Source organism: Cetorhinus maximus, chromosome 1, assembly GCF_964194155.1.
Source record: "Cetorhinus maximus chromosome 1, sCetMax3.hap1.1, whole genome shotgun sequence".
NCBI classification, from domain to species: Eukaryota; Metazoa; Chordata; class Chondrichthyes; order Lamniformes; family Cetorhinidae; genus Cetorhinus; species Cetorhinus maximus.
The window spans coordinates 89,035,677-89,059,484 of NC_135879.1; the positions used below are offsets into that span (position 1 = coordinate 89,035,677).

The 23,808-nt window shown below is 40.4% G+C and overlaps 1 protein-coding gene across 5 annotated transcripts in view; it reads right to left on the bottom strand.

The window, feature by feature from the left end:
* cnot6l (CCR4-NOT transcription complex, subunit 6-like) overlaps positions 1-23,808 on the bottom strand; it is a 96,104-nt gene that overhangs the window by 44,194 nt on the left and 28,102 nt on the right. For all 5 annotated transcript variants that reach the window (XM_078543542.1, XM_078543522.1, XM_078543514.1 and 2 more), the window contains 3 exons: positions 10,134-10,256; positions 8,790-8,976; positions 380-465 (listed from right to left, as the gene is read on the bottom strand). In XM_078543542.1, coding sequence (XP_078399668.1) covers positions 380-465; positions 8,790-8,976; positions 10,134-10,245 — 385 coding nt within the window. In that variant the 5' untranslated portion in view covers positions 10,246-10,256. The remainder of the gene's footprint in view (positions 1-379; positions 466-8,789; positions 8,977-10,133; positions 10,257-23,808) is intronic.

The window sequence follows — 23,808 nt, forward strand, 5'->3', positions numbered from 1 at the left end:
TTGACAACTGTGAACTTCAAACATCTTTTAGCAAGTATTGCACAGCAAATCACAATTAAGGAGCTATTCAAAAAAAAAACATGTAAAATTATTTGACAAAAGCCCCAAAGCAAATGGCCACCTCATGATATTCAATCATTCCTGCCCCTTTCTTTTTAAAATTGAAATCACAGAACAGAATAAAATAAACGAGATACAAAACATGCAAAAGCTACAAAGCAAAATGTACAAAGTGGCCATAAAGCATTACCCTGAAAATGGAGGTGGGGGAGCAGGGGAAAGAAAAAGGGGGCTCAACAAAATCATCAGTAAACTTCTAAAAGTTGTCAGAAATGCAAGATAGGATCATTCATATGTGTATAATGATACTAGCCCTGACCTTTTAAACCAAGGGTCTGTAGCTGGAACAGTCTTCCTAGTTCGTAAGGCAAAACCCGTAACAGATTGTTATTTAAAAGCAATTCCCTGTAGAAGAAGGAAAAATACTTAAATGTAGAATTTTCTTCACCTGAAACACAAAAACATGTAAAAGAGCTTCTGTTTTACCAAACAGAAGTAGCACACCGTTCAGAAAAACAAAGGAAAACCTTTAGCTTCCAGAGTCATTGGACAGGGACATTCCACCAACATCTCTGGCCTTGTGACAGCTTTAATGGCATGAATCTTAATCACAGATTGTCATGTGCCTGGATCCTCACCTGTTCATGTTCACTACAATTTAAATCCATACTCCGCCAGCAATCATTTTGCTTCAAATACATCTACCCTCAGGACCTTCATGGGGTGGATTTCGAAGTGACGTCACGATTCAAAAAGTGACTCGAGATAGCTGATTGGTAAGTAGGATCAGGCGAGTACTTCTACTTCAACATTTTCTACTAATTAAACTGCTGCAGTCCATTAGCTTAAACTAAATAAGGTTAGAACTTTGGACTGTGTTAGGGGTGTTTGGAGTGGAATATGGCCCCTAGGAGTAACTAACGAGTTTAGTCTAAAGGGAAGTCATGGCAGCAGAGCTCGTACCAATGATATGCTCCTCCTGCGCTACATGGGAAGCCATGAACACTTCCAGTGTCCCTGGAGACCACGTGTGCAGCTGCAGCTATAGCTACTGGCTAACCTTATTTCGGAGCTGGAGCTACGGGTGGATTCACTGTGGAGCATCCGCGATGCTGAGATTATCATGGACAGCACATTCAGTGAGGTGGTCATACCGCAGGTAAAGACTGAACAGGCAGAAAGGGGATGGGTGACCACCAGGCAGAGTAGAGGAGGCAAGTAGTATAAGATACCCCTGTGGCCATCCCCCTCTCTAACAGATATACCATTTTAGATACTGTTGGGGGAGATGAGTTCTCAGGGGAAAGCAGCAGCAGCCAAGTCCATGGCACCACGGGTGGCTCTGCTGCACAAAAGGGAGGAAAGAAGAGTGGCAGGGCTATAGTGATAGGGGATTCAATAGTAAGGGAAACAGACAGGCGTTTCTGCGGCCGCAAAACAGACTCCAGGATGGTATGTTGCCTCCATGGTGTCAGGATCAAGGATGTCTTGGAGAGGCTGCAGAACATTCTGAAGGGGTAAGGCGAACAGCCAGTGGTCATATTGGTACAAATGACATTGGTAAAAAAAGGGGGATGAGGTCCAACAAGCTGAATATAGGGAGTTGGGACATAAAAAATAGGATCTCGAAAGGTAGTAATCTCAGGATTGCTACGAGTGCCACATGTTAGCAAGGGTAGAAATAACAGGGTATATCAGCTGAATACGTGGCTGAAGAAATGATCTAAGGGGGAGGGGTTCAGATTCCTGGGACACTGGGGCCAGTTCTGGAGAAGGTGGGACCAGTACAAACAGGATGGGTTGCATCTGGGCAGGGCCAGGACCAATGTCCTCAGCCAGGGGTTGGGGGGGGGGGGGGGGGGGCGTTGATGGTAATGATGTTTGCTAGTGCGATCGGGGAGGGTTTAAACTAGAATGGCAGGGGATGGGAACCTGAGCAAGGAGACAGAGGAGGAGGAAACAAGGATAGAAACAAAAGACAGGAAAGTAAGAAGCAAAAAAGTGGAAAGCAGAAAAAACAAGGGCAAAAAACAAATGGGGTCATAGTGCAAAATAAAGCCAAAATGACTAACAAGGTTAAAAAGTCTAAAGGCATTGTATCTTAATGTGTGGAGAATTCACAATAAGGTAGATGAATTAACAGCACAAATAGATATAAACGGTTATGATATAGTTGCAATTACGGAGGCATGGCTGCAGGGTGACCAAGGATAGGAACTGAACATCCAATATTTAGGAAGGACAGACAAATAGGGAAAGGAGGTGAGGTAGCATTGTTAGTAAAGGAGGAAATCAATGCAATAGTGAGGAAGGATATTGGCTCACAAAATCATGATGCGGAATCTGTTTGGGTGGAGATAAGAAACGCCAATGGGATTGTTCAACAAGATTGTTAATTAACCCTTTCTCATTGCACAATACCCAGTCTAGGATAGCCTGCTCTCTAGTTGGTGGCGGTTGTCTATAGGCCCCCAAACAGTAATGGAGATGCAAGAAAAGGCATTAAGCAGGAAATTAGAAATGCATGCAACAGGGGTACAACTGTAATCATGGGTGACCTTAAAATACATATAAATTGGACAACCCAAACTAGCAATAATACTGTGGAGAAGGATTTCCTGGAGTGTGTATGTGATGGGTTTTTTTTAGACCAATACGTTGAGGAGCCAACTAGAGAGCAGGCTATCCTAGACTGGGTATTGTGCAATGAAAAAGGGTTAATTAACAAACAAACAATCTTGGGGAAAGAGGGACCATAAAATCATAGAATTGTTCATTAGGATGGAGAGTGAAGAAGTTGAATCCGAAACTAGGGTCCTGAATCTAAATAAAAGGGAACTACGAGGGTATGAGGCGCGAGTTGGCAATGGTGGATTGGGGAACCTTACTAAAATGGTTGACAGTGGCTAGGCGATGGCTAATATTTAAGGAACATATGCATGAATTATAACAATCATTCATTCCTGTCTGGAGCAAAAAAAAAACGGGAAAGGTGGCTCAACCATGGATTACAAAAGAAATTGGGGATGTGACTCCAAAGAGGAGACATTTAAAATTGCCAGAAAAAGCAGCAAGCCTGAGGATTGGGAGTAGTTTAGAATCCAGCAAAAGTAGACAAAAAGACTGATCAAGAAGGGGAAAACAGAGTACAAGAGTAAACTTGCAAGGAACATGAAAACTGACTGTAAAAGCTTCTATAAATATGTGAAGAGAAAAAGATTAGCAAAGACAAAGACTGTAGGTCCCTTACAGTCAGAAAAGGGAGGAATTATAATGGGGAACAAAGAAAAGGCAGAAGAATTGAACAACATATTTTGGTTCTGTCTTCACGAAAGAGGACACAAATAATTTCCCAGAGATGTTAGGGAACCAAAGGTCTAGTGAGAGGGAGGAATTGAAGAAAATCAGTATTAGTAAAAAAAAAATGGTGCTAGAGAAATTAATGAGGTTAAAGGCTGAAAAATCCCCAGGGCCTGATAATCTACATCCCAGAGTACAAAAGGAAGTGGCCCTGGAAATATTGGATGCATTGGTGGTCATCTTCCAAAATTCTATCGACTCTGGAGCAGTTCCTACAGATTGGAGGGTGGCAAATGTAAACCCACTAGTTAAAAAAGGAGGGAGAGAAAAAACAGAATTACAGACTAGTTAGCCTAACATAAGTAGTGGGGAAAATGCTAGAGTCTATTATAAAAGACGTGGTAACGGAAAGGGAAATCATGCTTAACTAATCTACTCGAGTTTTTTGAGCATGTAACTAGTAGAATACATAAGGGAGAACCAGTAGATGTGGTGTACCACTTAAGAGGCTAGAGAGCAAAATTAAAGCACATGGGATTGGGGGTAATATTGGTTGACAGACCGGAGAATGGGAATAAATGGGTCTTTATCTTGGTGGCAGGCGATGTCTTACTGCAGTTATACAGGGCCTTGGTGAGACCACACCTGGAGTATTGCATGCAGTTTTGGTCTCCCTACCTAAGATCGGATATACTTGCCATAGAGAGTGTGCAGCGAAGGTTCACTAGGCTGATAGCGGGGATGGCAGGACTGTCATATAAGGAGAGATTGGTTCGACTGGGTTTGTATTCACTGGAGTTTAGAAGAATGAGAGGGGGTCTGATTGAAGCATATAAATTTCTAACAGGGCTAGACAGGCTGGATGCAGGGAAGATGTTCCCCCTCGTTGGGGAGTTTAGAACCAGGGGCCACAATCTCAGTATATGGAGCACGCCATTTAAGACTGAGATGAGGAAAGATTTCTTCACTCAGAGGGTGGTCAACCTGTGGAATTCTCTACCACAGAAGGCTGTGGAGGCCAGGTCACTGAGCATATTCAAGAAAGAAATTGATACATTTTTGGATATTAGGGGCATCAAGGGGTATGGAGAGAAAGCGGGAATATGGTGTTGAGATAGGGGATCAGCCATGATCATATTGAATGGCAGAGCAGGCTCAAAGGGCCGAATGGCCCACTCCTGCTCCTAGTTTCTATGTTTTTATGTTTCTACTGAGAAATCATGGTATATCTTGGTTTCAATTTTTAAAGAGTCCCTACCACTATGTTGAGTGACATATTTGCAAGCATAAGTGATTATCATTACAGAATTAGATCTACTGCTAAAAACAACTTTAAATTTTATGAAGGGATTTTTAAAGCAGTATGAAATATGAATCACCTCCTGGAAGTTAAGCTCCTCCAGATGGCCCTGTGCTGTACTAATATTAGCCATCTATATAGGATATATATGTTGAACACCAAAAGCAGCATTCCATAAGCTAAGTAGCCCCAGCATATTCTGCAGAACTACCCTATCACATCAAATCAAGAGACAGTGATAGTAGACAATCAATCAATCAATCAATCAATCAGGCATTAATGGAAGAGACTCCATGAACATCCCTTACTCCTAAATCACGAGTGCAAGAGTTGATGTTTAAAAGCACTTGCAGACAGGAGTGTTAAGTGAAATATCCTACTTGGCCTCCTCTTGAGATTCTAACCTTCACGAATGCCAGCTTGCAGTCAATTTGTTTCACTCTACATGACAATAATACAAGTTGCTGAATACACTGGACACAGTAAAGATTATATGATCTGGCAACTTGGTTGCAGCGACGAAGATCTATGTTGCAGAACTAGTCATCCCCTCAAACTAAACTGCTTCTGTGCATCTATGGTACTTGCATTTATCGCACAAGATATACAATTATTCATGTACATTCTAGCCACAACAAAACTAACCTATCTCATATTCAGTGCCCTCTCATAACGTGGAGCCACTCCTGTGACTCTTACATAAAATGCTATTGAAATTGGCTATGTACAAACTAGGCGTAAGAGGCAATGGAGATTGGCTTTGTACAAGCTGGGTGTAGTGATTGTCCTTTCAGCTTACTCTGACAGCATGCTCACGATCAGAGATCCAATTGATTAGTGGAGGATCCATGTGCCAGTCCTCCACAAGGGTCATCAGGACAAATGTGCTAAACTCTTGACATGTCAGTGGCAGGTGTACTCCTTACCAAAGGAGCTTCGTGCTTTCACCAAGAACCCAATTGCTGTATCTATGAATCTTTCAGAGCCCCACTGAGAAAGCCTGGCCAACAAACTGAACAGTGCTGTAAGTGAAAGTCACTGCTCATCCTGAGTGCTGAACAGGGCTACTATGTTCCTACATGGGTTGACCATTGGTTATAAAACAACTGATGACTGCTAGATTATAGCACTGGTTGGTCACTTTGATCCATTCCCCTGCACACATAGTCAAATAAGCTTCCTGTGGATCTTGGCAATTTGTGGGACAAAAAGCATGGATTCTCTGACACAGTTATGAGTTTTGCGCTAAGGAGGGTAGTCAGGTGCTTCTGTGTGTTTACATACATGTTGCAACTTTCTGCTCTCAGACCCTGCAGAGATAAACTTACTTGGAAGTTGCTTCCGAATGGTGGGTGACAGCAAAAATTTTCTTCTGCCAGATACATGACCTGAAGCGTAACAGGCAGCTAGCTGTTCTTCATGCCAAACCTAAGAGCTTGCTGGAGTAGCCAACACCTATTGGGATCCATTTCTAGTCTGGAACATGCTTGTCTTCAGGTCTTCCTTATCTGCGGTAGCAGCTAAGTTATCAGAACCACTCCTCTAAAAACACAAATCTGCATCTTGTCGGTTTTGGAGACATACACCTGGCAGAGAGGAAGGCCAGATTCGTGGATGTACTGGATGGCAATGGAGTGAGTTGGATGTCCTGGTGCTATGTTCGGCCTTTAGTCAAAGCCATACAGGTGCTCGTAGTCACACTTGGCCCCGACGCCAAAAGGTGTCATGGAGGCTCAAGCACATGGAGTAATTGCATCTAAGCTCATCCCCTTTCAGACAGACAGTCATTGCTGCAGGATCCCATTTCAAAAAAAATGCTGAAACAATCAGATTTCAGATGAACTCAGGTTTCTGTTAATATAGGTCTTGTGGCTTAGTACATTTTGTCCCTGCTGTTGACTCAAACAATGCAATGATCTGCAAGACTGCTCTTAGTGTGGGGTCTTGAAAAAATTGTAGAGCCTTTTGATCACAGTTTCTCTCTATTGAGATTTTTTGTTGCATGGTAAATGCTTTTATACCTTTGTAGTTGCCTTTGTAATTGGTGAAAATTTATGTCTAAAATTTTGTCTGAACCTCTCAATATATATGCAGACCTCACTTAAATGATCTCTACATTTACATCATAGCATTGCTTCAAGAGCCGGTTCTGTATTACTTGCAGTGCTATAAAATTCATCCAGTTTGGTTTTGGGATGGCTTCCACATCACCAGAAGATTTGAAATCTATATTCTGTGACTATTTTCTGGCCACCAGGCTTTGTCCCACAGTTAGACTGGGTTCACACACAAGCCTGCTACATTGAGATTGCATCATTGGTCTATGAATGTGAATTGAGTTACTTGCACCAAAACAAAATGAGCTATCTGAAGCACTGTTTCCATTGCTACTAATACACTGTAGTTATGTTTATATTATAGTAAAAAGCATTTTCAATTCAACATGAAGAGCAACATGCCTGGCAACTGAAGGACGTTTTATGTCAACATGGCTTTTAGTAAGTAAGCATAAGTTCTTTAAAATCACTCATCAAAAAAAGTAGTTTTCAGAATCACCCAGTAGGTTTCCCAATTATTTCTTCCCTCATCCTAGGTACTTTGCCTTCCCTTAGCTAGCTTTCTTCTCATGCAGTGCCCCCTTTTCCCAATTGTCATCCTAGCTGAGCAGGGAATTGCTTCAGTCTCCTTTCTGAGAAAAAAACTATTATTTGAGCAAGGTTAAATAAATTTATTGCAACTCTGTTTTCCCATTTCAAGGTTTATGGGCTCCGTACAGTCAGATTGATTTCCTTCCAGATATCTAAGGAGTTAAACTTGTATACCTCAAGCTTGAGATGTTATTGGGTAGTTCTTGAATAGGTTCGGTTTCTTGGAATTTTTGGCAACTTTTGAATCAATACTTGGTGTATTGCTTGACTATGTTGCATTTGCCAAGAATGATGTTTTGATACTGCATTCTTCCACAATTTGAGTACACACCTCCAGTTCCGTAGATGTACAGGAGAAAGAGGCTTCTTTTCTTTAGGATTTAAGCTTTAGGTTTCAATGCACTTTGCATTACTGTCTCACCAGGCTTTATGTATCCATTCATTTCTTGGGACTTCTGAATTGTATAGTTTCATTTTTAAGTCTTCTGATGAGCAACTACAACAAAAGGAAAAAGCTAAAAAAAAAAACAAAAAAAAAAAAAATCGCAGACCCAAATGCCTCATTACTAAGCTATATATAGTCAGAACTAGACAGATCCAACTTACAGTTTACTAGTCAAAGACTGAACAATGTGCACTCAGCCACGGGAACATTGGGGCATGGGAAATGGAGTCCTTCCCAGCTTAATTATTTGAATTATTCATTCATAACTCCAATATAGTGGTTTAAAACATCAAAAAGATAACCTTCAAATGCAGAAAACGTACATCATAAACAATGCAAATGATCACTAACAGTTAAAATCTTACGGAGACCATCTTGTTTCAGCAACTTACATTTTGTTTCAAAATACGCTATACAAATATAACACTAAGCCACATAAAGAGATGTTGCATCAGGTAACCAAGCTTGGTCAAAGAGCTAGATAGATTTTAAGGAGTGAGTGTCTTAAAAGGAGGAAAATGAGGCAGAGAGGCCAAGGGGTGTTGTTAGGGACTTCCAGAGTTTAGGGACTGGGCAACTGAAGATGAAGCCACCAATGACAGAGCTACTAAAATTAGAGATACTCAAGGGGTCAGAATTAGATGAGTACAGATGTCTCAGAGGGTTGTGGGGTTGAAGGAGACTATAGAAATAGAGGCCAAGGAGGAATTTGAAAATTTAAGGATGAGAATTCTAAAATCAAGATGTTGCTTGACTGCTTCACGTAGATCAGCGAACACGGGGAAATGGGACTTTCGTGGTTGTAAAATTTCAGTCATGAATTTAAATGTTTATACAAACACAAGCATACAAAAGCAAAGTTATTTATTTCAGGATTGAACTGTTGAATAGTTGTTCAGGAAAAATAGGGATTATCTCGACAAGGTAAACATTTTAGGACTGTTCGCATCCATTTCTACTAACGAAACTAGCCCATGAGAACTTCTGACATGCAGTTGCTGAAGTGTTTGTAGAGAAATTGGTCCTTGTTACTTACCTGAGTGACACCATGTTTCCGAGCTCAGCTGGTAAACTGCGCAGTTTATTAGATGATAGATCCAAGTAAGCTAGATTATGGAGCCTGGCAATATCCGGTGGAATGCGTGCAAGGTTGTTGTCGTTCAGGTGCAGTGCAGTCAAGTGTGTTAAAGACCACAGCGAAGTGCTCAAGCTCCTCACTTTACCTGCATGAGGAAAAGGAATTTAGCAATACAAAAGAAAATTAGTTATTTACCTCGACTGGAATTTGGAAATATTTCTGCTTAAATTGACTGTACATCATAAAATACTTGTCGCTGATTATGTGTCAGAATACTGGTATGTGAATCTTTAAATAACAATCGTTTAGAGGCTCCAATGTTAACATGAGCACTTCTAATCCACTAGATTTCTGGTCTGTGGTCACAGCACCTTTATTAGGTCCAGGATAAATGTTCAGGTAGCATTGTTTTAACCTTTGTTCCACCAAGGCTTAAAATATTCCAAATTAGTAGTGATTGTTGTTTGGAATCTTGCAATGGGGAGCAAATGTGGACATCAGATTTTAAAAAAGCACTGTCTTCCAATGGAAAATAACTGCCATACCATTGCTTTCAAACTCAAAACAAAACTGGTTTAACTTATCACAGGGCTGGCTGTAGGTGAGGATCTTCTGATAATGCAGTTAAGCCAAGATTTTAAATCTAGACTTAGATCTTTGTCCTAATGTACTCTTTGTTTGATACACAGGGTGGTAGCCTGGGACTTCAAGCACAAGTTATTCACCATCACATCTCCCTATGCCTTCTGCTAGCGACATGATTTTGCTCATGTGTACAAGCTAAACGGTCTCTGGACAGTCTGCACGTATGCAAAGCGACAGGCCCCACAGTGCATTGGGTTTACTGCAAAACCAGCAGTCTGCATTATGTACTGTTAAACACAAGGTTACCCTCTAAAACTCAGGCTGTGGTTTGAAAGCATCTAGTACTTCAGTCAATTAACTGTGGCAGCCTGCAAAACAAGCAGGGAATAGAGAAATGACTGAGACAACAAGCAATAAGAAGTCAATTGATTCTGAAAGTAGGATAGGAATCACAAATGTTGCAGTACAGGAGGCCATTTGGCTCAACATGTCTGCGCTGGCTCACCGAATGAGCCATTCACTTAGTGCCATTCTCCCACCTTTGGTCCATAACATTGAGCCCAAAATGTAAATTTCAGAAGTTGAATTTTCACATTTCAAAATTTCACATGAATGGAACATTCACATTCAACCCTGCAAATAGCTGTATACATGTGGCCTAAAAACTCTCACTACATGAGGAAAACAAAGCAGCATTCAAGTGTCACATCTACTCACCCGAGATTTCTAATTCTGCCCAGTGTGATTTCTTCCCATTGGCTGCCTCTTCCATTGACATGATTGCATAAATTCTATGTAGATCTTTTGGATCATATTTTTCCTTTGGCATTCCTATTAAGTCTAGGAGGGGGTGGAAAAACCTCTGGTCAATATAACAGATTGCACTTTGCTCTTTTCCTCAAGATGAATTTAAAAATGCAAAAATCTTCCAGCTGACAACCATCTGCATGTGAACATGTGACAATACAACAATCCAGTTCAGCAAGTTTAATGAACATTTGCAGAACCACAAGGCTGAAGTATTGCCTTAAACTCATTCCCAAAAACTTATACAGTATTAATACATTTTTAAACTATTGTCTCAGATGAGGAGAGAGGAAGAGAAAATGAACACAAATGTGGCAGAGTGCACAATGCAAGTATAATAAAGATGATTAAAAAAATAAAGCATACACTATCAAGAGGCTGAAGACCTAATTCAAGAGGCTGAAGACCTAATATGTGCCAAAAATTTGGTCACTGTGTAACGTCAGTCTGTCATTAAATTTCTTGAACATCTTAAGTGCCTTCCCATCACAAACTCCAGTTGATCCAAAACTCTGCCAAAACTCCTCTCTCACACTTCGACATCTCTGTTGTCATTGAGTTCTATTGGTTCCTTGTCCACGAGTTGGCCTCATCCTTATTTCCAGATCTCAACATGCTCTTTGCCAGAGCAATTTCATGCAGAAGTGAAAAAGATCAGCAAAAGGCCAACTCATCCATCAAGCCTGCCCTGTCCAGGCAAGGTGTAACTTCCACATAACCTTATTTCCATTCCCTCCAGCTCTGCCGCCAAATAATCTCCTGATGAAGTTAAAAATTGAGACCTAAAATTTATAGGCCAATTTCGGAAATTTCTCTCGGAAATTCTTCTCTGATCCCCAAAGGTGATCAAGTACACTCCAGGGAGATCACAACAACCCCCCCCACCCCCACCCCACCAATGAACCATTCCCTTCTTTGTGCAAAGATGTTTGCCACTCCCAGGAACTTTCCCAGCTCTCCCTCGAATGCTTGCAGTGAATTTGCACACACCACAAGTACGGAAACCCATTCCACAGGCTCCAGATCTTGCCTGCATCTAATCCAGCTCAATGCTTTTGTAGCTTTTGCTTGTATCCCCTGGTCCACTCTAGCCAATTCACTCAAACAGCCTATCCACTTGGACTGAGTTTCATTACTTTTAGAATTTTGAAAACCTCAAAATTCTATCTGCCGAAAGTTTACCCTTTCCAAAATTAAAAAGCCTCAGCTCTCTAAAGTTCTCCAGGTAACTAAGGGTTATTAAATCATGTAACAATTTAGTGGCTCTGTGAACTTTTTCCAGGGCCAGCTTATATGTCTAATAAACTTCACGAACAATGCTCATTAAAACAAAAGAAACTGAAATTAGACTATGTGCTAACATCACATAACCAAAACTGGACAGAGTTAACACAAGATGTGACCTGGCCAAAGCTTTGTGCGAAGAAAATAAACATACTGTTCTGCGTTTTATATTTAATTGTTGCGCTACTTTGGAACAGCTTATTTACTTCCACAATAGTCTCACAGTACTGGTCATGGACCTTCCATGAATCATAATCCCCTGTCCTACTTCAGATCAGCAGCATTGAGCACAAAACACTGAATGGCGTAATTAATAAAGTACTTCAAACCAAGGTTATGCTCAGACCACTTTTTTTGATGTTCATAAATAAGATATTGGGCTGAATGTTTTGCCTGTCGAGCGGGTGGGCCCGACCCAATTTCCGGAGAAGCGGGCCCCGCCACCATTTTAAGTGGGCGGGCCAATTAAGGCCCACCCAGCATGACGTCTGCCGGGAAGCGCTATGCGCTGTGCGGGCAGGGGCAGGATTCCCCAAATGCAAGAGTGCGCTCTTTCACGTATGCGCACGAAAGACCACACATCTCCCTGAGGCAAAGTGCTGCCTCAGGGAGATTGCTGAAAGGTTTTCAAACTTTAAAAACAGAAAAATAAAAAAAATCATTAACATGTCCCCTTCATGTGACAATGTCACACAAGATGGGACATGTTCATAAATTGCACAAAAAAACTTTAATAAACTTTTTTTAAAACCGGCATGAAACCTCATCCCGCCAGCGGATGAGGTTTCATGTTTTTTCTAGTTCCTGCCGGGGCTCCTTGCCTGCGCAGCAACCTTAAGGTTGGACGGGCAGGTCCTTTAATTGTTTTAATTATCCTGTTAACCTCAATTGGCCATTGACAGGTCGGCAGGCGGACAGCTGATCGCGCTGTGCCCCCACCTTCCTGAAGATTTAAATGGGGCGGGATGACGTTGGGGATTCCCCCCGACGTCATCCCGCGTCGGCGAGAGGGCCCCACCCCCTTCTCGCTGACAGAAAAATTCAGCCCACTGAAATACAGTAAAATTTCAAAATTTTCCAATGATACCAAATTTGCAGATGTGGCATACAGTGAGGATGATGCCAATTGACGGCAACAGAGCATATATAGGCCACCAGAATGGGCAGGTTAAGTGGCAGATGGAATTCAAGACAGACAAATGTGAGGTGATGCATTTTGGCAGAAGCGATAGGGAGAGGCAAGATAGACTTAGTGGCACAGTTCTAAAAGAGTGTGCAGGAACAGAGGGACCTGGGGGTTCATGCAAATAGACCTTTAAAATGGTAGCAGGACATATTGAAGGAGCAGTTAGCAAAGTAAATGGGATTTTGGGCTTCAAAAATAGAGGTATCACATATAGAAGCAGGGAAGTTATGTTGAACCTTTATAAAGCTCTGGTTCGACCACTACTAGGATATTGTATTCAGTTCCTAAAGTCTGCAGACTTTAGGAAGAAGGAAGGGGTCTTTGAGAAGGTAGTGGAGGAAATTTACCAGAATGCTTACAAGGATGAGGGATTTTAGCCAAAAGGTTAGGTTGGCGAAGCTGGGGCTGGGGAAGTTAAGGAGAGATCCAAGGTGTACAAGGTTATGACAGGTTTAGATAAGGTAGACAAAGAAATGATGTTCACATTAGTTGATGGTACAAGGACTGGGGGACACAGCTTTAAGGTTTTGGGCAAGAGATATGGGGAGGAATGAGAATAACTATTTTTTTTAAAAATACAGTGGTAATGACCTGAAACTCCAGGCCTATGATGGTGGAGGAAGCGGAGACAATGAATGATTTTTTAAAAACTGGATAACACTTGAAAGAAATAAACCTGCAGGGCTACGAGAATAGAACAGGGCGGGGGAATGGGACTGATGGGATTACGCCAGAGACCTGGCATGGACTTGATAAGCCAAATGTACTACTTTTGTGCCATGATGACTCTTGTTTCTAAATCCTCCACTTTTCATTCCACTGTAAGGGCCTGAACTTTCAGTTATTACAATTTACCTAGAAATGATAAATATAATAATGCATAGTCATCATGGATTTTAAAGGGGAAAATCTTGCTTGACCAACCTTACTGAATTTTTTGAGGAGGTAACAGAGACACTAAACAACGTTAAGGGTGATGTAATTTCTGGATTTTCAAAAGGTCTTTGATAAAGTGCCCAATAATAGATTAATAAGGTCAGAGAACGAACGAGTGGCAGAATGGATTGCTAGTTGGCTTCAAGACAGAAAAAGCAGAGAATGGGAGTAAAGGATATTTATGTAGAGTGGCAGAAGGTAGGATGAGGTGTTCTAAAAGAATCAGTGCTGGAACCACTGCTGTTCATAACTGACTTTAACAATTTGGACTTTGGAATCAAAACCACAAATTTCTAAATTGTGAAGGAATCTGGGGCATATGATTGAGAGCACATTAAAAAAAAAAATCCCATTTTAAATGTGTACCTGTTGGGAAAGGAAAATACGTCCAATCTTGCCACTAAGATTACATGTTGGAATTTTCAACACTATATTTGTCATATTTGTGCAGCTTCAGTGTTGGTCAATCTTAATTGTTTCTTTATAGGGTGTATTTCAGGAGTGGTCTTAAAGGAACAAGCCAGAGATTGCTGACTGACAAAGGAGATTGCCTCATGTTAATGTAGTGAGGGAATCAGTCTTTCTACTGTACTTATAAAGCATTACCAAAACACAACTGAAGAATACAAAAGTCATTTTCTGATCTTGAGACAGCTTGAAGAGGCTGTTGTGCAAAAACAGAACCAAGCTACTGCCAGTCAAGTAAACCCTTTTCACTTTCTAAGTGACTTCATGACATATCTATAAAGTGCATGGGCAGTGATTTGAACAGGCAGGTCTGATGAGCAGCTAAACATGATTTGCTCTGGACCTCAGGCTACCAATAAACAATGCTACAAGAGATCAGCTAAAAATATTTTTCAAAAAACCTACACGAAAAACAGAGTCAGCATCCAATTTCATTTCTGTACAAAACACACCGCACTACCACATGTACATACTTCTATATATTAAAAATCTTACATTTGTACCCCCCACCACCCCCCCATGTACAAAACCTTACTTCCTACTGGTGCTCTGTTCACGTCAACCTCTTCCTCATGATAAATGACTATGTGCATTCTTATAATGGAAATCTTGTGTAAATTAGTCATTTACATGTAAATTAATCATTAGCAAGTTCACTATCAAGTGACATCATGCTCATCTACAAATCAATCAAAATCATAGAATTCTACAGCACATCATGCATATGCTGACTCACTGAAAGAGTTCTTCCTTTAGCCCTTTTCAAGTATATACCTTAGCCTTTTTCAAGTATATACAGGTAGAGTGCCTCAAAACTGGCAACCTCGGGACTGAGTCCGTGCCGGATTTTGGATCTTTCTGAAAAAGGTCCTGAAGCATTTCACAGTACCTGTAGTGTAATTAGATAAATATTGACAGCAATCAAATCTAAGTCAGCCACACTGAAGTTGGATAGTGCTTTGATAAGGCCAGCGGTTCACTGGAGCACTCGAGAAACACTCAAGGTGGAAGCTGTGCAGAGAAATGCAACCTTCCAAACTTTTCCAAGCTGGGTCGGGTGGGGTTAAGGATTACTCTACCACTCGGAGCCCAGGAAACGACAGACATGCAAAGCGAATAACTAACTACATAGCATGCTGCTGTGCCAATGCAGCAACTCCCTGAACACACCAGAAAGCTTTTTTCATTAATTTAATAACACTTAATATTCTTGCATGGCCTGCTTTAAAAAAAATAAATGCCCAGTTTTCAGACAGCGGGATTTGAGTTCCTGTTCCTGTACCCAATTTCCCTTAGAAAAAGGTACTCTGATCTATTTCCACCATTCTTTCAGACATCAAGTTCCAGATCATAACTCACCTGATAAATTCCCCCCTTAGTAACTGAAATTTTAAATTTCAAGAAAGCTAAAAACAAATTTCAAAATACATGTTTCATAATACCAGATAATGCCTAAAAGTTCTTAACTGAAGGTCTTGACTCCTCCCAAGGTCTGTGCTTTGACTGGATATTGCTGTTATCAGAGCAGTGATGCTGCTCACAGAATTTCAATTGTGCAGTCTACCTTAATGCCCAGTGTTTTCCTTCAGCTTCTACAAGGTTGTTTTTCAGTCTAATTTAAATAAAAATTTGAAGTCTAATTTGAAAAGCATTTTTCAAATTAACATTTACACAATGCTTTTTTGAGAGATGGAGACATGTACAGACCGAAAGGAGCAGAGACTTTTCCTTGCACTAATCTGATTTTTTTTTTGTTAAAATTTGAAAAAAAAACGAGCTTTATAAACAAATACCCTCTCCAAGAGAAACAGATTGTGGGGGAGCAGGGGGGAGAAATTAGTTTGATATTCCCAAGGGCTTCTGCATTCTCCCAAACTGACCTTGGAGTAGCAAGTAGTCAATAAAGAGGTAAAAAAATGTTCCAGTTATGAGTGGTAAAAAGGAGAGGAAAGCTGAAAGGTTATAGGACATGACGGGAGTAAGGAATGAGTGGAAGCATGAGTGATTGGGGAAGAATGAAAAAGGGGGCCACTGATGGGCACATTTTTATCTAACTCCATCCTAAATGCATCAACCTTTCTCCATTAGAACATCTAGTAAAAAAAAAAAGAGAAGGCCGAGAAGCAAAAATAAGGTTGGGGAACAGAAAGAAGGGTCAAAGTTATGTGTGGTCCTGCGGAGAGGGGAAGTATGAAATAGAAAAGCAGAGAGAAAATCCAACACAAACAGTATATGAGAGACAATATTCGCCAACTTACCATTTGCAACTTCAACCAGTGTCATAACTATCTGCACAAAATTAATTATTTATGGTAGTGTCAAGTCTGAGTTAATTGCAGACAAAGATTCTAAGGAAGTAAGGTCATGCTGATGAGCAGTTCGTTTGGTACTGTTTATTTCTGCACAAACCCTCGTGGACTTATCAATTCACATGGACTTTTCTGCTTGAACACAGTTTTGTTACTGCTTTCTTGTATTAGCAAATGCAAGTTATATTAGAGAAAAAAAATTACATTTTTCACTAAAAAATCATTTACTTCAAAGTTTGAACACTTATGACATGCCTGCACTGGGCATGACATGAACTACTTAGTCAATACTTTTAAAAATGGAACACAAACTATTAAAACAGCTGTTGCAAATCATGTGACTTTTGGCATTTGGATTACAGGCTGTATCAAATCTCTGGTGAACACCTATTAAATATGGGCATCGATGAGGGTACCTCACAGCCATTTGTGAAATTCAAACATCTCATTGTTCAAGAATGGGTCAATATCTAAAGACTTTTTAAAAATTCATTCATGGGATGTGGGCTTCCACTGGCTGGACCAGCATTTATTGCCCATCCCTAGTTGCCCTTGAGAAGGCGGTGGTGAGCTGCCTTCTTGAACCGCATGCTGTCCATATGGTGTGAGTACACCCACAGTGCTGTTAGGGAGGGAGTTCCATGATTTTGACCAAGCGACAATGAAGGAACATATATGATATATTTCCAAGTCAGGATGGTGAGTCACTTGGAGGGGAACTTCCAGGTGCTGGTTTTCACATCTATCTAATGCCCTTGTCCTTCTAGATGGTAGTGGTCATGAGTTTGGAAGGTGCTGTCGAAGGAGCCTCAGTGAACTCCTATGAAGTTTCCAGACTGCCCGTCTCCATGCTTCATACTGGACAAAAGACAAGATCAAAACTCAATGGCCACTATCAACTTCCTATTATATCACAATGGCCTCCACAATCCAAACCAGACTGGGTGGGCCTCATAAGTGTTTACCCAGCGGTCATGTTGTCGAAGCTGGTTTCAGGAACTACACCGTATTACCCTAGGACCCAACAGAGCCATCAGGTCAGTTGTCAGCCTGTCTGAGAACCAGACTTTGAAATCAGCAAGCTATCAAGCAGCCAAAGGACTTAACCCGTTTCAGTTTCAAAATTCACTTAAGAAACAACTTCCTAGATATTTGACTACAAGGTCCTCTCAACTTGCTACAAAACCTTGGCTTTACAAAGCTCTCACTTCAACCTTAAAATCATCTAATTAATTCAAGAAACCACAGGCCTACCACATGGGAGACCATAAATCAGACAGACTTAACCGTAATCTGTAAAAGTGCATTATCTTTATCTGTATCCTGTGTGCATGTGATATTGTGTTAATTCAGAGTAAGTGTGTGAGAATAAAGAATCTTTATTTTAAACGCAAACGCTTGCTGGTGATAATTTAGGTTGAATACGCCCCCCAAGGGTAGGAAAAAGACACTTCTTTCCATACAAAACACACTGATTACAGGTGGTAAGAGACACATGCATACGTACTGTGACACACTGCTTCCACAAAACAAAATATAAAAGATAATTTCAGATCATGAACAAAGTTGTCAAGATTAACTCATTCACAGAAATCACAATATTCTTACATTCTATAACATAACCAGTGCCTCTTTTAAAATAGATTACAGATCGAAGAATTTAGTTTCTTTTTCAGGTTGTATCCCATAATATCTCATCTTCCACACCATATAAATCTTCTTCAACTCAAAGTAGACTTAAAATCTACTTAATATAAATAGGTGCAAAATAAGTCTTAATGTGGGGCTTGTGCTTCTGTCTCTAAAGATGAAAAAGTACAAACTGAGTAGAGCAGACAACTATGCATCCTCATTCAGTCAATCAATTTATAATAGTATTCTGTTGAATACACCCGCCATAATCTGACAGTACTAAAGTTCAGAAGAAGACAAACTCCAGAAAATCAAAAATCTCAGAAGGGCCCCCTATCACTTGGTCTGAACTGTGGGGATAGGTGGGCAGTATCTGCACTCAAACTAACTTTTCTCTTGAAGCCAGGCACATCATTTTAGCTCAAGCAAATTGCCTGGGATGTGGGCAAGTCAGTCAGTGGGACAATAATGAAGCTGGAAACAAACCATGAAAAGATATGGGAAGAGAATGGAAACAAAACATTGAAAGCAGTGCAAGAATATGGACTTGCTGTCAAATCTGCAAGTGAGATGAACGCAGTAGAAAAACATACGATAAAATGGCTGCTCACGTTCTTTCCCCGTTATAAGAAAAATGATAGCTGGAAGTTAATAAACCCTTGAGTTTTAAGTTAAATGAACCTGAAAATCAGCTCTTTCGGCAAGGTCTCTGTGCCACTAACAATCATGCTTAGATATACTGTACTTAATTATATTATTTATATTTAAGCCTAGAGATATTGAAAGTTGGGCGCACTTCTTCAGGGTCAGAACTAATAATCTTAGCAAGCAAATAACCCATATTTGGACAGGATAATGCAGAAGGAAAGTGTGGCTAATAAGTATTAAAAAAGAAACCGAGTGTTTAGAAAAACTACAGGTTTTGAAAGAAGACAGTCAATAGAAAGGGGAACAGTAAAGGCTTTTATGTAAACATTTAAAGGCAAAACAACATTTAAAGGAGTGAAGCCATTTAGATACAAAGATAACAATCTCATATGTTAGAGTGATGGATTGGCAGAGATGTTCAAAAAATATTTACCATCAGTTTTTAAATACAGTAAAGTCCCGCCATCTGCAGGGGTTACATTCCCGCGAAACCTCACAAATGGCAAAACTGCAAACGATGAACATACTTTACAATGAGAGTCAATTAGATAGGTTCCAGCCATCCTAAAATTTTACACGTATAAAGGATCAAAGGTAATAAAAACTATGCTTTTAATAAATTTAAAGAGAAATCTACTGGAGAAATTGTTTAATAAAACAAGAAAAGTGTAAAATTTGTTACAGTTACAGTACTTAGAGTGAAGGCAGACTACAATCAGGAATTAAATCGCAGCAACAAGGAACACCCACTTGCAAACAATGGCAGATAACACACGTTGTGCACACTTTCTCCTGCTGAAAATAAGTCATGGACACCCTTTTTTTAAAAACAAACTTTATTTGTGTGTTTTTTCTTTTCTTCGGCACTTTCCGAAGATAGCTTCTATTTTACATTTTTAAAATCACGGATAAGTGAACATTTGGACCTGCAATGGGTGAACTGGTGTACAAGGACTTTTGCACGGATAAGCGAATTTGCAAAAGAGGAAGTCGTGAACGGCGAGACTTTACTCTAGAGGAAATTGAGAATTAAGCTGTATGAGTAACTGAGAAGGATAAGGACAAATCACTGCTGGAGGTAAATATTTAAAGGAAACAAGGAAATATAATCCCATTAATTTTTGCATAATAACTAGAAAACAATATCAAAGGAAACTGGAGAGGTGACAATGGATGAATCATTTTCAATAGATCTTTGGAAACAGGAATTGTGGCAAGGGCTGCAAGAAATGGCAGATAGGAAATAGAGATAGTTTAAGAAAGTTAAATTTGTATTTGTAGGTGTTAAGAATGAGTTTTAGCTTTGAAGTTTAAGTTTGATTTGTATTTCTGTATGTGTGCGTTAAGAAAAGGTCAAGTTGAATTTTAGTTTCACTTTAAAAGGTGTCTGCATTTCTAATGAGAGTTTACGACTGTAGGAGAAGCTAAGCAAACACAAGAGTAGAAAAAACTGGGCTATTGCCTAGCAACCGGGGTCCAGGAGAGCAGGTCCCTCCCAGACACACACAGTATAAACTAGAAACAGCAGTTTTGATTTCAGTTTTGAAGACAGCTACTAGGCAGAAGCAGCCTAGAAGGCTCTAGTAGCCAATTCCAAGCTAAAGTTGGTTGAAAGTAGCTGCCAGGAAGAGACTGGAGCAAAGGGGACAGATAGCCAGTCCCAAACTAAAGAAGAAAGTCCCCAAATCCAGGGGAGGAGTGGAACCGGAGAAAGTCCCAAGAAACCTTCTAGTCAAAGGAAGGACAGGAACCTGGAAAGGTCCTGTTAAGTGGAGTTAACTGTGAGCAGCAGAGAAAGGCTCCAAGCTTAAAGAGATTAAGGCTTATGAGAAGCCAGAAGGTCTAAAGAGACAACTGAAGGTCTGTAGCTCTTTGCTATGGGCATATAAAGCAGTGGTGTCCTGTTGACACCTGAGTCAGTGAGAGAGGCGGCGTAGAGGAAGCTTGAAAGCATGTGATCACCCAGGGGAGAGGAACATCGGAAGTAGAGTTTGAAACCCTAGGAGGTGAACCCTTGCAAAAGGCGTATGAGAGAAAGCTTTGGTTTGGGAGAAGATTCCAAGGCGAGTTCTTGAAGAGTGGGGATTGGAAACCCTCATGGGAAAGACAGAGTTCCATGAGACTGGTTGGCTCACGGTGTGATAAGCATCTGGGGGGAGTTGATGAGAGATCTATAGCATGTTTGAGATGGCATCTGTCACTTGGTTTCAGAGTGTGATGTGTCTGACCACAGGTCGCCTATTAGTTTACATGGACTGTATATTTACTGTGGACATTAGAGTATAAGATAGCTTTTGTAACTTGTATTATCCTTACAAATCTGTAAAGGTATAGTTGTGGGTGAAGGAGTATTGTAATATAGCTCATCTTGTTTAATAAATGTTTTGGGCTAGTTCATTAGCTGACTCTGGTGACTCTGTTCAGTTGCCTCTCTCCACATATCTAAACAAACAAATAAAAGAAAAAGTTGGGATCTATCAAGCTGGGTTCCTCCATAAACTTCTTCAAATTCAACAGCCATAATTCTGCCCTGCTCACTCATTACCCAACTCCTCAAACTACTTGCCTCCCAATGCATCAAAATTTAAAATCCTTATCCTCAAATACTTCCATGTTCCTCAACTCATCTCTGCAACATCCTCCACCCTATCCGGCCCCAACTTCTTTAGTCCATCAGTTCTAAGTTGTGCACACCCCTCTAATTTTTTGCAAAGCCGTCAAGCATCACAGCCCAACTCTCTGGGAGTTGCTCACTAAACACTTCTGTCTTTCGCCTTCTCACTTTCCATCTTTAGAAATCTGCCAATATCCAGCTTTAGTTTTAAATAGGAGATAACAAAGAGGGTTAATGAGAGCAATATGATTGATTTGGTGTACATGGACCTCGAAAAGGCATTTGATAAAGTGCTTCATAATAATAGGTTGATCAGCAATATTGAGACCCAAGGAATAAAAAAGGGACAGTGGTGGCATGGATCCAAAGTTGGCTAAGCGACAAGAAACAGAATATAGTGGTAAACGGTTGCTTTTCTTACTGGAGGAAGTTAAACCACTGTACTGTATACCAATGGGTTAGTCTTAAGAGTGTTTTTAAAATATATATTAATGACTGAGATTTGAATGCATCAGATACCATTTCAAAATTTGTAGAATACAGAACTTGGAAGTATTGTGAAATGTGAGGGGGATAGTGTTAGACTTCAAGAGGATACAGACAGGCTGGTAGAATAATCAGATATGTGGCAGATGAAATTTAATCCAGAGAATTGTGAAGTAATATACTTTGGTATATATACTTTGGACATCCTGCCCCATGTGCCCTAAGATCTGTGGGTTGAGTAGCAGTCTGTTCAATCACATGAGGTCCCATGACAAACTCATGACCCTGAGAAGACATCTTCAAATCGAGGACAGCCGATGACGATGACCACTCCAACACTTTTTTTTTTAAGAACAGCAGTGTAACATTTACAATTGTCCTGTCTTCTGGCAACGTTTTTTGGTTATGAGAGAAGCCTAGAATGCATCCCATCCAGACCAGGTGATACTTATGCTTTGAGGACTGCCAACCCTGTAAGTAGCTCCTTTATTTCTATCATATCCTATGCTACTTCCTCCCTCTTTTCTGCTGCATTGCATTTGTCTTTGCTGGAGATGTCGGTGTTAGCAAAGTACTCTTTAGTAGACCAGCCATGCCATCTGCCTCCATAACATCATGGTCCCACCCTTTGTTAATTGAATATCAATTGAGTGTTAATTTTACTCAGGTGGAGGGTATTAATTGAGGACTTAGCTTTGCTGTTTTGACATGTGCACACACGCTTACAGGCTCCATTGCCCTATCCCTCACTGCCTAGTTATCCAAGCTTTAAAGTAGTTTTACTATTTATCATTGCTCTAGATTAGTGGAATGGGCATGAATGGTAGTTGAAGCCAAAAAATATGTACAGTAGTACATTAAAAAATGACAGTAAGGCTCATTACAGGATGCAGTAACCGAATACATTCAGGCCTACTGATCTTTAACGGTGAGAGTAGAATTAGAAACGGCCATTAAAAAGACATATGGGATTCTGGATTTTAAACAAAGAGGCTTTGCCTCTAGCTCCAAATCATTTACAGAAACTAACAACAACAATGGCCTGAGCATTGATCCCTGCTGCATCCTGCTCATAACCCTTTCCAATGTGAATACAGCACTACTCACAACCATCCTTTGCTTCGGCTGGTTGAGCCAATTTCCAACCTGCTTCAAAAGTTTGTCCAAGACTTACTTTCTTGTGGATGAATATGGCACAGGACAATTGCATAAGCCACTTCAAAATTTAAATGCATCAGAGCCACCGAATTTCCCTCGTCAACAAGGTCAATTATCAACTTGGGAGAATTTCAGTAAATTTGCTCAGAAACAACCTCTCCATAAAACTGACTATTCACACAAGGGGACATATCTCCTGAATAGCCTGGCTCTGATTTGAAGGTTAAGTTAGTCAACACTTCTACATACAAAAGGATAGTCAAAGTATGCACTTTTCTCCCACAAAAGGCAGCAGGAGCTAGCTCAATCAAATTTAAATCTGAAATTAATAGCTTAACATGTATAAAAAAGGGACATAGAGCTAGAACACAGAGCAGTCAACCTCAAAGTGAAGGGCAAAATTTGCTCAAGGAGCTAACTGACAGACACCTGTTCCTATGTTCAATACTATACCTAGCTAGGGATTTAATTACAGCTATCTCCTCTTTCATGATGTCTTCCAATCCTTTATCCACTTATTAAGCTCACTGGCTTATATTTGCTAATCATCCCTATCACCCCTTTGAAAGATGGGGGCTCTGTTAGGCACCACAAACATTTCTAATGATAAGGAATATCTTCAGTGTAAGTAGTCTTTAATAAAGTCTCTCTTAGGCCTGCTACCTTGCCTTCCTCAGTTGCTGAGTGACCATCTTATCTAAAATTTCTATTTTCTTTAGTTCTTCCTGTCCCCTTCAGATGGGGAGCCTGCCCATGATCTCTTTGACAAACAATAATAATTGCTTCACTTATACAATGGAAACACTGCTTCCGATTAATGGTGCTATACGTAGATTGTAAACAAACTTTTGCCTATACTTGGAA